The sequence below is a fragment of the Narcine bancroftii genome, chromosome 11 (assembly GCF_036971445.1).
Source record: "Narcine bancroftii isolate sNarBan1 chromosome 11, sNarBan1.hap1, whole genome shotgun sequence".
Lineage (NCBI taxonomy): Eukaryota > Metazoa > Chordata > Chondrichthyes > Torpediniformes > Narcinidae > Narcine > Narcine bancroftii.
Genome location: NC_091479.1, coordinates 99,814,046 through 99,832,025, shown reverse-complemented (window position 1 = coordinate 99,832,025; position 17,980 = coordinate 99,814,046). Strand labels below are relative to the sequence as shown.

At 45.8% G+C, this 17,980-nt stretch overlaps 1 protein-coding gene across 1 annotated transcript in view; it reads right to left on the bottom strand.

Annotated features, from left to right (window-relative positions):
- Window positions 1-17,980, bottom strand: part of LOC138746208 (ras association domain-containing protein 3-like) — a 111,450-nt gene that overhangs the window by 11,587 nt on the left and 81,883 nt on the right. The window contains exon 3 of the mRNA XM_069904244.1: window positions 643-750. Coding sequence (XP_069760345.1) covers window positions 643-750 — 108 coding nt within the window. The remainder of the gene's footprint in view (window positions 1-642; window positions 751-17,980) is intronic.

Below are 17,980 nucleotides of genomic sequence, written 5' to 3'. Positions count from 1 at the left end.
TTAAACTAAAATCAACCACTGGGCCTGTGCTCAGCAGCAGCTACGAGATGCTGCAGACTCCGGGTAGCAGTGGTCCAACGCAGGGCATCGGAAATGAGGAGAACAACACCCCCACCCTTCGAGAAGGAGAAGCAGAGGAGACGACCTGACAGGATGGTGAACATAGTGGAGCTCAGCGGCTGAGGGACCGTACAAGCCGCGGGCGATTTGGAGTTGGTTCTGGGACCTCCATGGGCTACTGGAGAATGGCTCGTGTGGGCCGGGTGTCAGAGCCAGGATTCGAGAGGGCGCTGAGGGCAAGAAAGGCTCTCGAAAAGCCTTGGGCACTGAAGGCTTCCTGACCGTGTCAGAGGTTTGGATCTGCAGCTCTATCTGCCAATGGATGAAACAAAGGTCTGTATGGCTGCAGAGGCCACAGGAGAGCTGGAGGTGGATTTACAGACACTCAGTGGCTCTGTGTCTCTCTTACTGTGAGGGACGCCGGGGCAACTCGTGACAATAAAAGGAACCTTGAAGTAGCTTCAAAACTTGCACTTAATGCCCCATTCAATGAAATCAAACGTACCAAACACTCCATTCACCAGCCAGTCAACTGCACAACATCTGATTCTGCGGGGAAATCCCAGACCAGCATTCACTTACCAAGTTCATTTTCAACCGGTCTGTAACTGAAGAGTTATAGTCTTCGATCTTCTGACGGAGCTCGTCCTTGGTGAGTATTTTCTGGGGCTCCTGCTGCTTTTCAACATCCTGCAATGAGAAGCGTTAAACAATGATTTGAAGCTCCAGGGCAGAGACAGCAAGAAATCTGAGGAGGGAAAGCTGTCCATTGTCCTGAGGAAATCGAGAGATAGCTGCACAAAACTGCCCTGCCCCACGATTTCTTCCTGTAGCCCACCTCGTTCGTTCCTTGCCACAGAGCAGTGGTTCTCAACCCCTGTCGGTCTAAGGCCCACCTAGCTTCCAGCCTAACATGTCACGGCCCCACTAATGGCAATGACTGAGCAATATTTTCAAGTCAAAGGCAGCTCTGTAGGAAAAACACATCTTTGTCTATCTAATTTAAAGTATTTTTAAAGACCCACATGGAAACACGCTGTGGCCCCCCAGTGGGTCATAGCAACCACGGTAATCGTGCTCACATCCTCTCAGATGCTGCTTGGCCCGCTGAGATCCCTCAGTAGATGGTTTCTTTGCCCCAGATTCCTGTAACTGCAGTTTCTCTTTGGCACTACGTCCTCTCTAAAAATGTTAACACAAATCATAATCCCTGCATTCTGCCTTCTGACCTTGTTTAAAAATGGCAATTGTTACATTTGCTCTTTTCAAGTTCAATGGTTCACCTGAAGTGTGATTTAACCACCCATCAGTAGGTGTCACTATGGAGCAGCTTTCGGATGTCAGTGTTCTCAACAGGTGGGCCCATCTCCAATTATCCTCGAGATGGTGGTCGTGAGCTATTATCTTGAACCACTGAGTTACTACCATCAGTGTAGGTGCTGACACAGTGCTGCTAGGGAGACGTTCCAGGATTTTGGAACAGTGAGGTGCAAGAACTGCTAGGCAGCGCATCGAGGCAATTTTGAGGAAGACACACCAACATCCCTACCTTCTGTGAGGTCTGAGACAGGTGACGGAATATTCTATTCGTCATCTACAGGGGCGCCAGGTGGGGGGAGGGAGTGCACTGACTGGTTGTATCATGGCCTTGTTTGGAAACTCAGGAACGCAGAGGACAGCAGAAAGTGGCAAAAGCACAGAAATGACAGACGGCAATGAGGAAGGGCACAGGAGGGAGATAGATCAGCTGGTTCAGTGGTGTCAACACAAAAACTTTGCACTCAACATTAGCAAAACTAAGGAGCTGATTGTGGACTTCAGGAAGGGGAAGTCAGAACACAAACCAGTGTTCGTCGAGGGGGTCAACAGTGGAGAGGGTTAAGAACGTCAAGTTCCATGGTTTCAACATCTCTGAGGATCAGTCCGGGGGGGTCACCAGCAGCTATACTTTGTGAGGAGTTTGAGGAGGTTTGGTACGTCACCAAAGATTCTGGCAAATTTCTACAGGTATACCATGGAGAGCCATCTGACTGGTTGCATCACTGGTACGGAGGTGTCAATACACAGGACAGGAATCGTTGTGAACTCAGCCAGCGCCATCACGGGCATCAGTCTTCACTCCATCGAGGTCATCTGCAAGAGGCTGTGTCTCAAAAAAAAGCAGCTTCTACCCTCAAGGACCTCCATCACCCAGGCCATGCTCTCTTCACACTGCCACCATCAGGAAGGAGGTACAGGAGCCTGAAGACGAACACCCAACGGCACAAAAACAGCTTCTTCCCCTCTGCCATCAGATTTCTGAATGGACCGTGAACCATAGACACCACCTCATTTTCTTATTTTTGCACTCATTATTTTTAAATATAATTTTACAGCAATTTTTGCACTGTGTTACTGCAACAATAAATTTTGTGACATGTTCCTGACAATTCTGATTCAAACCTAGCCAAATCTTTCACAGACACCGACCTAGCATTAGTTTTAGGCATCAAAAAGACAGCTAACATCATAAGGGACCCCCATTACCCTGGTCACAACCCCTTCTTGCTGATCCCTTCAAGCAGAAGTTGTGTGCAGTTTTGGTCACCTAACTACAGAAAGTTATCAATAAGATAAAAGAATGCAGAGATTTACTAGGATGTTGTCCAGACTTCAGGAACCGAGTTACAGGGAAAGGTTAAAACAGGTTAGGACTTTATTCCCTGGAGCATAGAAGAATGGGGAGAAATTTTAAAGAGGTACTTAAAATTAAGAGGGAGATACACAGTAAATGTCAGTAAGCTTTTTTCACTGAGGGTAGGTGAGATACAAACCAGAGGACATGGGTTAAGGGTGAAAGGGGAAAAGTTTAGAGTCACCATTAGGGGGAACCTCTTCACACAGAGAGTGGTGGGAATGAAGTGGTGAATGCTGGCTCGATTTTAACATTTAAAAAAGAATTTGGACAGGTACATGGATGGGGAAGGGGGTATAGAGAGTTATGGATTGGGTGCAGGTCACTGGGACTAGGCAGAAAAACGCACACTAGAAGGGCCGAAGGGGCCTGTTTCTGTGTTGTAATGTTTCTATGGTTCAGTAGGTACAGAAGCCTGAGGTCCAGAACCTCCAGGCGTTTTTACCAACAGCTATCAGACTCTTAAACCTCCCAGTATCCTAAGTCCAACCAGGACCACCAAAAGATATGTCTGCGCTATTGAAATTAAACCTTTTTTTTCTTGCACTAACTGTAAATGTGCATATTTATCTATTTTCAGTCTTGGCATGTAGTGGTGATTTAATGTACACTATGGTTGTTGGTGTACCTGTATGGCAGCAGGAATTTCCGTACATCTGTACACTGTACTTGTGCATATGACAATAAACCTTCAACTTGTATTTCCAACTCAGAGGGAAATACCTAGGGATGAAGGGTGTCCGTGCCCCGCTGCCCTTGTCCTTGGGGGGGGTTTGAGGATGCAGCTTTGAGGAGATTTGTTGGAGTAGCCTTTATAAGAAGGAGCTCGGGGGGCAGCAGAGGATTTGAGGATGTTCAGGATGGCAGATGGGGTGCCAATCAATCAGACCCGGACAGCAGATTTGTGGAGTTGCACTCGCCAAGGCAGGCAGAGGGGGTCCCATCTCACTCCTGGTTTGTAGCTGGGAGAAAGGCTCTGGGTACAGGGAAGCAAGGTACCATCTTAATTCCACCACAGTGTTTTGCATGTATGCAAGAGTTTTACTCAAATGACTGCAGAAAATGCAAATATTAGCCAGGTGCCCAGCCTGGGAGGGAGGTGAAAATTGTTAAGATTGAAAGAGAATGAGTTTTTTAAGAGAATCAGCAAAGACATAGCCCCTCCAGCCCATGCCACCCAAGTGCACTCAAGTATCCAATTCACCTACAACCACTGTACGTCCTTAGAATGAGGGGGAAAACCCATGCAGACATGGAGAGAACATACAAACTCCTTACGGACAGCATCTGCTTCAATCCTGGGTGCTAGTGTTGTAGTATAACCACATAACAGAAACAGGCCAACTTGGCCCTTCTAGTCCATGCCAAACACATTGCCCCACCTCACGCCACTGCCCCACATTCAACCCATAACGCTCCAGGTGAGCAAACACCAGGTCAGGGCAGCAAGCAGAGAAATCCATGGCTGCAAACTGCCTCCCATCGCAGGGCTCCTCCAAGTCACAGCAGGGGAGGGTACATGGAAGGGAACAGGCCCACAATGTCTGCGTTGAGGATGACACCATATTCTCCTCCCCTCCTGCCCGAGCACCCCCCTTCCATTCCCTGAAACTCGCCAAGGTATAAAGTTGTACTGAGCACAGACTGGCAGGGCTGAACACACCCCCCATCTCTCAGCTCAACAATGGCACCGCCACGTCTGCTGCACTTTTTCTTTATGCAAATTCCAGACAAGTGTTCAATCCGTCACTCGCTTCCATAGCAACCACTGGAACAGGAGCAGCAATGTTCCAAATCTTTGCAGTACATGGAGTCTTTGACATGAGGAAATAAAAGCATTGTTTGCATTGCATACAAAGTATTTATAAATTCTCCAGAGTCCCAAAATTACCCTTGGAGAGAGAAAACAAAAAAAAAAATCGGCCTACATCTCAGAAATTTATTTTAAAACAGTGCAGATACTTTGAACCGATGGGCAAAGGCCAAGCCTCAGAGAGTGGAACTATCAATTCCATTGCAGTGATGAGCCCAGCTAAAGGCAGAGACACGAAGATCATCGCTGGCACTGGGGATTCCATGCTCAACCTGCACGGTTAAAACTTGACCCTCAATGATACCGCTAATAAATAAATAAATACCACTCGTGGGATCTTGCTGTGCGCTGGGCACTTGGACCCAACGCACTAATTGTCAGCGTGAAGAAAGCACGCCAGCACCTCTACTTCCTCAGGAATTTGCGTAGGTTTGATTTGACATCAAAGTTGAGGAGCACCTGTAGATGCTTTGGAGAGGGTGCAAAGGAGATTTACCAGGATGCTGCCTGGATCGAAGAACATCTTATGAAGACAAGTTGTCGGAGCTAGGGCTTTTCTCCTTTGTTACAGGCCCAAAGGACCCCAAAACCCAGCCGTAATAGAAATTCACTAAGACAAATGGTTACTTAAACAAAAGTTGCTTTTAATTATCTTTAAACATGAAAACAAGATCAAACTTTAACTTATTACTATTAACCTAACTTAACCCCCTTCTAATTCTAAGCGCATGTGTATGTAATGTGTACAAGTTCAGAAAAGTTATTTGATTCATAGTTCAATCTCACTTCTCACTCCTCCAAGTTCAATGGTTTCAGGCAACTCCTATGCTGTGCACAGAATTTAACATTTATGAATCTTCACCCGGCTTTGGTGTTCGAAAGGTAAATGGTTACCACTCAGGAAGGTTCTTGTTGGTTTGCAGAGAGAGATTTATTGCTTGTTGGACACACACAACTGATTCCTTCCGATCAGCCACTTTAGTGTCTTGCCGAAGAAACTTGCCCCATCGGGGTTTTCCAAATGAAACCTCTTTCTTTCAGGTCACCACAGAGTTCCTTTTTGTTTCTCTGTTTTCAAGTGAAACATTAGGCAGCCAGTCCTCTCCCTTTGACCAGGCTGAACTAAGAACACACAACCCGTCTTCAAAATGGGGGTTTCCACAAGCGTGCCAGCTTGTCCTGTTCCAGTCCCAGCTGCTGCTGAACTGCAGAACTGAATTCACTCTCTCTCTCTGAGAAAACCACATGACCCTCTTAGAACAGCAAACTGCATTCAGACTGCGGCACCAGATCAAATTTTCCATGTCCATTCATCCGCTGCTTTCCAAAATAATAATCCATTACTCCACGGCATGACTAATTAACACCTTCTTGTACAGTCTTTATAGGCATTCTTCAACATTTTTTGCAAAGGCTCTCGGAGCCTGGACTGTCTAGCTTGAGCCAAGCTTTTGCATTTCAAATCAGATCTGTTTTGAAGTATTTGATAAAACTCACAATTTATCTCCTTTAAAACATATCTATATAAAATATAACATAATCCGTAACACTTTGGAGTGACAAAGAATGAGGGGTGACTTAATAGAGGTTTCTAAGATTATGAGGGGCATAGACAGGGGGACAGCCAACACCTTCAACCTGGGGTAACAATAGCAAGCCCGAAACGTTGGCTATATCTTTGCTATATAAAGGAGATTATTTGACCTGTTGAGTTTCTCCAGCATCGTGTTTTCACTTCAACCACGGTCTGCAGATTTTCGTGTTTTACTTCCAAACATTAAAAGAATGGCCATCATTAGAATTTAGTTCAATCAAAAGAAAAATGAAAAGAGCTGAAGACTGAATGCAAAGTTTAGAGTTGGTCAGGACTGAAATAGGGAAAAGAGTAGAAAATGTGGAGGAACGAGAAGTTGCTGCAGAAATGGAGATAAATGATTCAAGAGGGAAGTTGGAAGAGAGCGGAAACAAAATGAAAGAGACAAAAGATTTATTGTCGCAAAAAATTGACGTATTGGAAAACTACAGTAGGCGAAACAACATAAAAATAGTGGGCCTGAAAGAAGGCAAAGAAGGGTCAGATATGAAGGAATTTATAAAAGGATGGATCCCGAAGGTGTTAAATGAGGAGGTAGTGAAATGGATTCAGCAATGGTTGAATGGGACGTATCAGAGAGTAGAGGTAGAAAATTGTTTGTCCAATTGGAGGCCGGTGACTAGTGGAGTTCCTCAGGGTTCGGTCCTGGGTCCACTATTGTTTGTTATATATATTAACGACCTGGAAGTAGGGGTGGAGAATTGGATAAGCAAGTTTGCGGATGATACAAAGATTGGTGGTGTTGTGGACAGTGAGGAAGATTACCGTAGATTAAAAGGTGATTTAGGAAGGCTGGAGGTGTGGGCTGAGAAATGGCTGATGGAATTTAATACAGATAAGTGTGAGTTGTTACATTTTGGAAGGGCTAGGTCATATGCATTAAATGGTAGGCTATTGAGATGTGCAGAGCAACAAAGGGATTTAGGAGTTATGGTAAATAGTACCCTCAAGGCTGATACTCAGGTAGATGGTGTGGTGAAGAAGGCATTTTGAATGTTGGCCTTCATAAATCGGAGTATTGAATTCAAGAGTAGGGAGGTTATGATGAAATTGTACAAGGCATTGGTGAGGCCAAATTTGGAGTACTGTGTACAGTTTTGGTCACCAAATTATAGGAAAGATATAAACAAAATAGAGAGAGTGCAGAGAAGGTTCACGAGAATGTTGACAGAATTTCAAGGTTTGAGTTACAGGGAAAGGTTGTGCAGACTGGGGCTTTTTTTTCTGGAGCGTAGAAGATTGAGGGGGGGACTTGATAGAGGTGTTTAAGATTTTAAAAGGGACAGACAGAGTAAACGTGGATAGGCTTTTTCAATTAAGAGTGGGGGAGATTCAAACTAGAGGGCATGGTTTAAGATTGAAGGGGAAAATTATAAGGGGAACATGAGGGGAAATTTCTTTACGCAAAGGGTGGTAGGGATGTGGAATGAGGTTCCGACAGATGTGGTCGAGGCGGGATCATTGGTTACATTTAAGGAAAGACTGGATAGTTACATGGATAGGAGAGGACTGGAGGGGTATGGACCGGGTGCTGGTCAGTGGGACTAGGAGGGTGGGGATTTGTTACGGCATGGACTAGTAGGGCCGAACTGGCCTGTTCTGTGCTGTAAGTGGTTATATGGACACCACTTTCAGGGAATTATGATCTGTGTTCCCAGATCCCTCTGTTCTACCACACTCCTCAGTGCCCTACATCTGTTTAAGGTGTTTAGGAGAGATGTCAGAGGTAAGTTTTGGGTGCCTGGAATGTATTGCCAGGGGTGATGGTGGAGGTGGAAACATTAGGGCCAATCAAAGGGCTCTTAAACCCCTTTCACACTGGCACTTTAACCTAGTAATTAACTGCTAATCTACCAGTTAACATGCCAATGTGAACGCGCGCAAACTGGCATGCAAGGGTCATATCGCTCCGGGGATGAACTGCCTAGGTAGGATGTATCATTGCCGATTCATTTTGAACGTCCCTAATTGGGGGTATGACAGGTTAGGGGGCTGCTTCAAAGGTCTGGGGTTACATTTTTTTAAATTTAGACATACAGCACGGTAGCAGGTTCTTCCTGCCCATGAGCCCGTGCCACCCAATTATGCCCAATTAATTTAAATGCCCGTACATTTTGAAGGGTGGGAGTCCTCGTGCAGGATACTCCAAGTTAACTCCAGGTTGAGTTGGTGGTGATGAAGGCAAATGAAATATTGGTATTCATTTTGTGAGGAGAGGCTTACAAGAGCAGGGATGTGATATTCAGACTCTATAAAGCACTGGTGGGACCTCATTTGGAGCACCCAGAGGAAATGAACACGGGGAGAACATACAAACTCCTTACGGACAGAACCAGATTCCATCCCCAGACATTAGTGCTGTAATGGTGTTATGCTAACCACTGCGTTAACTGTGCTGGGGAGACCCAAGAACACCGGGGTGAGAACAAGAGAGAGGAGTGAGCCGGTTGTCTTATCCACAACTTCCCAATTTGGGCGCAAATCAGTCGTCTCTTTACTCCTTTCGAACTAACAACCCAAAAGTTTTAGGAAAAAAAACTTCATGTCCAATAACATGTCCAATAACACCCATTACGAAGATGACTGACTACCTCACTACATTAACACTACATCTGGTCCCATTCCATATATGGCCAGCTCACTTCTTGATGCTCCTGCCAGGATTCAAAACAAGTTATATTTAAGCCGCAAATTATTCTGTGCAGAATCTTGGCGGGTTTGAAGGCTCCAGACTTGGCAGGCTGCAGCAAAGTTTTGTTTCAAAGAATATGTTTCAATGGGCCTGTTTAGTTACATTTGCAGGAAAAATGAACAGGGTCAAAAAATGTTCAAAAGTTCAAGTTCACAAGATATAGAAGTAGGCCATTCAGCCCATTAATTCTCCTCCCCATTCTAATCATGAGCTGATCTATTCTCCCACTTAGCCCCACTCCCCGGCTTTCTCCCCGTAACCCTTGATACCCTGACTGATCAAACACCTGCTAATCGCTGTCTAGATATGTCCAACGACCTCACACTCACAGCCGCCTGTGACAAGTTCCAGACTCGCAATCATCTGATTAAAGAATTTTTTCTATATCTGTTTTAAATTGGTGCCCTTTTATCCTGAAATTATGTCCTCTTGACCTAGAATCCCAGACCATGGGAAACATCCTTTCCACATCTTCCCTGTCCAGGCTGTTCAGCGTTTGATACGTCTCTAATGAGGTCCCCCCCCTCCATCCTTCTGTACTCCAACGAGTACAGTCCAAGAGCCGACAATCGTTCCTCAAATGCTAACCCTCCCATACCTGGAATCATTCTTGTACATCTTCTCTGAACCTTCTCCGCCAGCAAGTCTTTTCTCAAATAAGACGTCCAAACCTGTGCACACTATCCAAGTGAGGTCTCAACATCACATCCCTGCTCTTCTGTGCTGTCCCTCTAGAAATGAAATCCAACATTGTATTCACCTTCTTCACTGTCGACTCATCCTGGAGGTCAACCTTTAGCGCATCCCGCACGAGGACTCCCAAGACCCTTTGCACCTCTGAAGTTTGAATTTTCTTCCCATCTAAATTAGTCTGCTGTAAATTGGTCTGGCAAGCTTGGTGAGGCAGTTAGGGCAATACCTTTACAGCGCCAGCGATTGGGACTGGATTTCAAATCTCGTGCTGTCTGTAAGGAGTTTGCACATTCTCCCCACGTCTGCCTGGGTTTTCCATCCCCCTGAGGGGCTCTGGTTTCCTCCCATCGTTTGAAATGTACTGCGGGTGTAGGTTAATTGAGTGGCATGGACCTGTGGAGTCATGGGCTGAAATGGCCTGTCACTGTGCTGTGTGTCTAAATAAACTGTTTCCAAGGATTCAGTCTTTCTGATGAGCAAGGAGAGAAAGAGAAAGGTAAATGTGGGGTGCTTGCAGAGGGACAGACAAAATGCCGAAAGAACTCAGCAGCCTCCGTGGAAGGCGTTTGAATCAAAACGCTTCAGACCAACATTGGTCTTCTGCAGATGCTGCCTGACCTGCTGAGTTCCTCTGACGTTTTGTGTGTTTCTCCGGTTTACCCCGCATCAGTGCTCTCTCTCTCGCTGCCCTGGTTGAAGAAATAAAGTGGGGGGGGGGGGGGGGGGGGAGGAGGAAGGAGTGTAGACCGAAGATCCCAGGGCTCAGGAGCACGGATCACTTGAGGGCTTGAAAACACCAGTGAGGAGAACAAGGAGGGTGCAGTGATCCCACTACCACATCCACCACTTCCGGCTGGAACCTCAACATACTCAGCGGGTCAGGCAACATCCAAGGAGAGAAACGATCAGTGAATGTCTCAGGTAGAAATGCCTGGCTGGAAACGCTGACTGACCACTTCTCTCTGTGGATGCTTCCTGACTCAGTGTCCCTCCAGCCTCTCATGTCTCAAAGCTGAGGGCTTGCTACGTTCAAATGGATTGGACGGCACTAGTGACGGACTGAGGTCGGGAAAGACAACAGAAGAGGAAAGGATTCTGATTTATTGTCAGAGCACAGACATGGCATCACTTACAACCCTGAGATTCTTTTTCCTGCAGGTGAGGCAGAATTACCACTTATTGGTGGTGCAAAAAAAACTACTCAGCATACGCACGTACACAATAGAGAAATGTAAACAAACTGACTTCACAATGCAGAAGGGAAAAAAGTGTGAAAGGTGAAATGTTTAAAAGCAACATTAGGGGGAACCTCTTCATGTGGAGAGTGTGGAACCAGCTGAAGTGAATGCGGGCTCAATTTTGACGTTTCATTTGGATGGGTACATGAACGGGAGAGGTATGGTCCAGGTGTAGGTCAGTGGGACGAGGCAGAATGATGGTTCAGCACTGACTAGATGGGCCAAAGGACCTGTCTCTATGCTGTAGTATTAAATGGTCCTATGATTAAAAAAGGAGGTCGAGTTGCAGAGGGCAGAAGGGTCTGAAGCAGATGAAAGAGATTTGAGAACAGGGCAAGGAGCTTACTTTGTGAAGCTGTTGCCAGACGAGCTGACTGCGAAAGTCAGTGAGTGACCGGCTGCAATCCACAGAGATTCCCTGGGTCCATTCCAAAGCTACCAGACTGTGGCGCGGATGGCTCCCTCCACGTCAGTCAGCAAAAACAACAACAAGGTGCATTGATGTCACTGCCCTAGAGTCCAAAATGTATTTCTGTTCTATAACAAGGCTTCATGAGTGCTAAGGAAGGAGCTGATCAGTAAACAGGCATCCCACTGACTTACTGAGCAAAGTTTGCAAATACCAAGATTTGGCTCGATTCCATCGACTTCACACTGAAACATTTTACAACACACACACACACACATATGGGAGTGAAGCAGACACTTACTTGCAGGGCTGTTCACTGTGTCCTTTTAAGTATAAAGTGATATGTCTAAAGTCACAACAATAAAGAAAGCAGTCCCAGCTTTAATCCTTTTTGATAAATCACAAAACCTCGTCTAAAAGAACCAGGCCAAACCAGCCACTGGCATCAACCACTCCAGAATGGAGCACAAAACTCTCACCCAACGTCCAGCCATTATGGTACAAAGTGCTCCATTGTGGGGCTGCACCCTTAATCCAAGTTCTTTCAAGTCCTCTCTGATGTATGCAAACGTTGACTGGGCGCGAAATTACAGCATAGCAAACGCCCTTCGGCCTACAATGTTGAGCCCATCTATGTTAACCAACTCCACAATGATCTAACCCTTCCCTACCTCACATCCATAACCCTCTATTTTAGACATACAGCAAGGAAACAGGTCCTTCTAGCCCATGACACCCAAATGCACTAACTAACCCCATAGGTTCTGAAAGGTGGGAGGAAACTGGAGCATCCGGAGGATGACATCACCCCCTGGAATTCCAGGCACCCACCACTTTCTGAGTGAAGAAAATCATAAAATAGGAGAAACAAAGGTGTCAATGTTTATCCACTGAGCAAAGTGAATGTTATGATAGACCATCATCTCGTTAGTGTTTGTGGTGCAGTACACAATCGTGCTGGAGAAACTCAACATCTAAAGGAAGTAAAGGAACTAATGTTTGGGCTGAAGCTCTTTGTCATGGTATGAACAGAAAGGTGGAGGGGGAAGAGAAGAGGTGGGAGGAAGGGGAGGGTGGAGGTGCACAGGCTAACAGATCATTGGTGGATCCAGACAGGAGGGTAGCAGAGACAAAAAGTTATGAAGTGATAGGGGTAGAGGGCAGCTCTCTGATAGGGGAAGAGGAACGAAGCTGGAGGAAGGGAGACACTCATAGGAGAGGTGTTCAAAGCGGATGAAGTATTTCCATTCTTACAACACTCCATGGAGTAGAGGTAGTCCTCAACTTATGACCAGGTTTGTCCACTCCTGCTGTAGGCATTAGTTTCCATAGATAGGTTGTAAATGTCATAGGTCACGTGGGGACAACCTGTACTGAATTGGCTGTAAAATCTCTTGAGACGCACGAGTTTGTGAAAAGGAATAAAACCAAACTTTGCATTAAACTTCTTTGCACCTTAACCTCATTCTCATTTCCTCTCTGAACTTTTGATGTTCTTTTCACTGTTCTTTTCTTTTCTATGAACACTGTTCCCTGACCTTTTGCCTGATGTGGTACTAAACCCTGCACACTTTGACTGCAACACAATCCACTGCTCTTATTCTTGCACTACAAGATGACTTGCCTGGATAGCACACGAAGCAGAGCTCTTTGCTGCATCTCCTCACGCACAATAAACAACTCAACTCCAAAGCCAAACGTTTGCTCGTCTCTTTCTTGTGTCCACACAGGGATGGGGACTCATTGACATTCATTGACTTTGAGGCGCCGCACTGTACCTCAACAGTACCACCTCACAAGTCTGTCCATCCTTTCCCGATCAACTGGCTCTTCTGAAGGTCCAGATCTGCTTGACACACGGGGTCGAGAGGTTAATTGTGTGTGTTCGGGCAGCACAGGTTTCATGGTCAGAAGGACCTTCCATTGTGTTGTATAGTTTTAAAAAAAAGGACACTGACATTCTACAGCAGAAGGTGATGAGTATTTCTTTTTTTTTTAAATGTAGATATACAGCACAGTTACAGGCTCTTCCTACCCATAAGCCCATGCCACCTAAATGCCCCCAATTAAACTACAACCCAAGTATATTTTGAAGGGTAGGAGGAACACACACAGACATGGGGAGAACGTACAACTCCTTACCGGGCAGTGCCGGTTTCAAACCTGGGATGCTGCCGCTATAAAAGCATCGTGCTAACCTTGCCACCAAGCATATGTGCAACAAACATCCTGGGCAGTGGTTGAGACAACTGTAATGTTTTAAAGATCCCTGGATGTCTACCTGGATAGGAAAGGTTTGGAGGGACATTTGGATCGACGGAAAAGTTGGGCTGAAGGGCTTATTTCCGTGCTGTATTCCATCTCCATTAAAGTACAGTAAAACGCCCTGGTATCTGGATTCAAGCAACCGGCAAAAAGAGGAACATTTTTTTAAAATTAAAATAAATAAGAAAATAATAGGTTAAAAAATACTCAAGTTCAATATTGCCGCACCTCACCGTTAGTTCACCAATGCATCACTCTCACCAGGCAACACCTGCAACCAGTTCCCACCATGACCAATAAAAACAAACTGCTATTCCGTTTCGCATATCACAAGGCAGCGGATAAGTTTTAGTTAGGTATTGTAAGAGTAAGTCTCAAGCAACCAGAAAATAGACTTATCTGGCATCTAGCCATCCTTTCCCTTTTCATTCCGCTGAGGTCTACACAAATTTTCCACACAGAATAAATCTGCTATGCCTTGAACCAGTCTAATCTGTGACAGGTATGGCCTTAATTGGGCAATTGCAGACACTCACAGCAACACCTGATGTTGGTTGGCCCTGGTATATGTCCCTGGGAACACCCTGTAGATTCGCAAATCCTCTATTCAGAAATACAACAAGGACCCTTGCATCTTTTTCCTGATCTACTTTGCAAAATGCACAGCCCACAAAAAGCAGCCTCACCAACAACGGAACATTCCCTCAGCTCAGTAATGCCATTTCTCCTACGGGTAGACCTGAACCCACAACCTTACGCCAGAGACAAGTGTCCTTCCCCAAAAACCCCTGGTAGCAATCTCCATACCAGTCAGAATGAATGCTTCATGTGGTCACATTTCAAAACACGTGCCTTTACTGAGAGAATTCAGTGCCTACAGCCAGCAATATGCAAAGACAGTCAGTGTGGAAGCTCGCAAGATATAGGAGCAGAGGTAGGCCCATCGAGTCTGTGTACTAGCAAGGACTCTGGTCTAGCTGCAGACTTTGTAGGGTTTACCGAGAGACCCAAATCCTACTTCCACTCGACACCTTCAGGCATGAGCTCTGACTATGGTCATTCCATCAAGCAGACAAGTGACTGTGGTTGAGATTCATGGTAATGAATCCATGATAAATACTGGCGGCTGTTACCGGGACAGAAAGTTACGAGGCAGTTTTCTTTAACAACTCTGCAGTGGGGGAAAGATCAAAAGTGAGCCAGCACAACTGAAATTAGACAGTGTAATCATACACATCCACATTACACATGTGAACGCAGATGCACACAACTACCGCGTACCTATTTGTTGTCTCCTCTCTCCACAAGATGAAAGAATTTTTTAAAATATTTCGTGCGCCGAACCCCCCACCTCATTCTTAGCCTTCTCATCTTCTACCCTCCCACTTGGATCCAGCTATGACTTACCTGTTAGTGAGCCTGTGCTTCTCCATCCTCCCCCACCTTTTTATCCAGACATCTGTCCGTTTTCCATATTTCCAACAAAGGGCTCAGGCTTGAACATCCAACATTTATATAGCGGTTGGATAAAATAGATTTACCCTTCTTTAACTAGCAGTTAAATATCTCAGATTTATTATCAGAGAACATACATGACATACAACCCTGAGATTCCTTTTCCCGTGAGCCAGGCAGAATTACCACTTACTTGCAGTGCAAAAAAAACTTGACTCAACACGCACATGTAAACATATAAAGAAATGTAAACAAACTGACTGCAATAAAGAGAGAATAAAAAATTTCAATAAAGTGCAAAGTCCTTAAACAAGTCCCTGAATGAGTTTGTCGTTGAGGATTCTAATGGTAGAGGGGGAGCAGCTGTTCCTGAACCTGTGAGTCTTGTGGCACCTCTACCTCTTTCCTGATGGGTGATGTGGATCCTTGATGATCGCTGCTGCTCTCCGATGGCAGAGTTCCCTGTAAGATGTTCTCGATTGTGAGGAGGGTTTTATCCATGATGTCCTGGGCTGTGTCCACTACCTCACCAGCTTTATGCTTTGGATCTATTTGAACATTTGTATTTAAACTCTCTGGGCATACTGGTGGAATTTGACCTCATTCTAGCCATAACAACAATTAGCATCTTAAGTACCGAGCAATGCCTGCCCTCGTGGATTTTCTTCTGGGTGACCGACTCCACTTGCCCCTGGCTCACTTCAGGCAGAAACCCGGCAATCGTTCCCTCCCGCTGGATCGCTGTGACGTCCAGCAGAATATAAAAAAGGAAATTTTGATAGCCATTAGCAACTGCTCTGAACAAGAGACCCAAAACATCTCCAGATTTCAATCAGACAAAAGTTATCTGTTCCCATTCACAATGCAGAGTCTGGAATCTGCAACATTAAAGAGATTTTAATGGTCATCTGTCCGGGCTTTTCTTGAAGAATAAAGCTGGCTTATTCCAGGATGCTGAGCTTGTGTAAACAGTAGCGTTTCCACATTTTTCAAGCTTCGCGATTAGTGTAACATATGTTCCAAAGTTGACACACACGTACCAGCTGTAGTTAATCACAGAGCCATGTCTTTTCAGTTCATAAGTAGATTCCAGTAGTGAAGAACAAAGACCCCAATTTACACAATGTTCTTTCTGCAAGGAGGAAGCTTCAAAATGGTTCAAGAAATACTGTGGCAAACCAGCAGCTAATTTGTGCAGAGCAAAGCTCTCAGGGTCAACAATGGAAAAATATTACTTTTGTTTATTTATAACACGGCCGTGAAATCCTGTTCCGCCCAATTACACCCCATTCACCAACCAAATCCCATTTGCTTTTGGAGGGTGGTAGGAAACCGAAGCGCCCAGAGGAATCTTATGCAGGTCACGGGGAGAACGTACAAATTCCTTACAGACACTAGCAGATTCGATCCCAGATCACTGGCCCTATAATAGGGTCATGCTCACCACTGGGCTAAATGTGCGGTGGCCCCCGTTTAGAGGTTAGTCCCTGGTCAGAGAACTAAACATGCTAATTTCAACAAAACCAATGTGGCGCCATTTGTGAGATGGCTGCACCCATGCTACAATTATTTTTAGACATACTGAATGGTAACAGGCTGTTTGGGCCCAGGAGTCCATGCTGCCCAATTACACCCAATTAACCTACACCCCCAGCTGGCACTGTAAAGACATTGCACTAACCAGTACACCAACCATGCCATCCCTAAACCACACCTCCACGATCCAGATCTCAAGTTTCCAACCATGGAGAACGGTTTCAGCCAACGAAAGATTAATTAAAACTTTCAGATTCGAGAAGGCCTCGCACAAGGCTGCAGGAGACAGATTTCGTGGGAACCAGCTGTCGGGACCAGGATCCATGAGGGTGCTGATGGCGAGCACGGCTCCCGAAGGGCCTGGGGCACTGATGGCTTCATAATTGTATCATGGGGGGGGGGGGCTTGGAATCAGGAGCCAGGGATGGAGAGGCGGACGCCTAGAATTCAGATTCGCCACTGGAGCAAACAGGAGGCTGCGTGGCTATACAGAGCTGGTGGTGGGATCCACAGACACTCAATGTCTCTGGAGGGACTCCCTTTCTCTTCTTGGTCAGGGCGCTGGGCTCGTGCAATCTCTTTGTGTGCCTTTACAAGCTCCCAAAAGGGGACACATTTTGTGTACAGGGCAACAAATCCTTGAACCTTGAATCTAAGGCTTTGGAAAACACGCAGCAAGTAGATGATGATCATCTCCGCTCCCCTCTCCCCAACACCCAGGAGTTGCTGTGCTGCATTCAACACCAGATCCAATCGATTCCAAGACCTTGACTCTTGCACTCAAACCGATTTCAGGCCAGAAGAAATTCTTGGACAAGACTGTGGGAAAGCGAAGGGAATGGGATTATCCAGATAGATCTCTGAAAGATTGGAACAGACCCGATAGGACTTCTGTGCTGTTATGTTCCCTTCACTATTTCAGTGATGGGTATATCAGGACATCAGCTACCCGAACTTGAGGGCCGAATGCATTCTTTGGGAATTTTTTTGAAAATTTTATTTATTAGTATCATTCTTTGGCAACTTAACTGGGTCTATTCTTTTCTCTTCCGCAGCCACTGCGAATGGTTGCCGACCACTGGGGTGGCAGTTTCGAATCTGCACCATTTCCCGGCTCTGCCACACTAATTAAACCTTGAAGCGCATTGGTATGAAGTCTGGGGTCTCAGGGAGAAGGGAGTTTCTTCCCCTTCTCCACACAACTGAAGTTTGCATTATTCGGGCAACCCTTGCACTGACCTCACCCTCAGGCACACAGTCTTCAAATGACTTCTCGAATTTCCATCCCTTTTCTCTCATCTCCATTCCTCCAGCTCCCCACCCCCTTCTCCTATCAGAGCCATCTTCATTGGCTCCCTCGTCTCTCTCCCCATCACATCTCAGCTCCTTCCTACTCCACAACAATCTAATTTTTCATCTTGCATTCATGTCTCTGTCTAAGGGTCTTTAGAACGTCCCTAATATATCAGCGTCCACCACCATTACCCTCCGCGATGCTTTCCAGGCACCCACCAATATTCCAAAGTGGAGCAAGGTTCCGATGTTTACCCA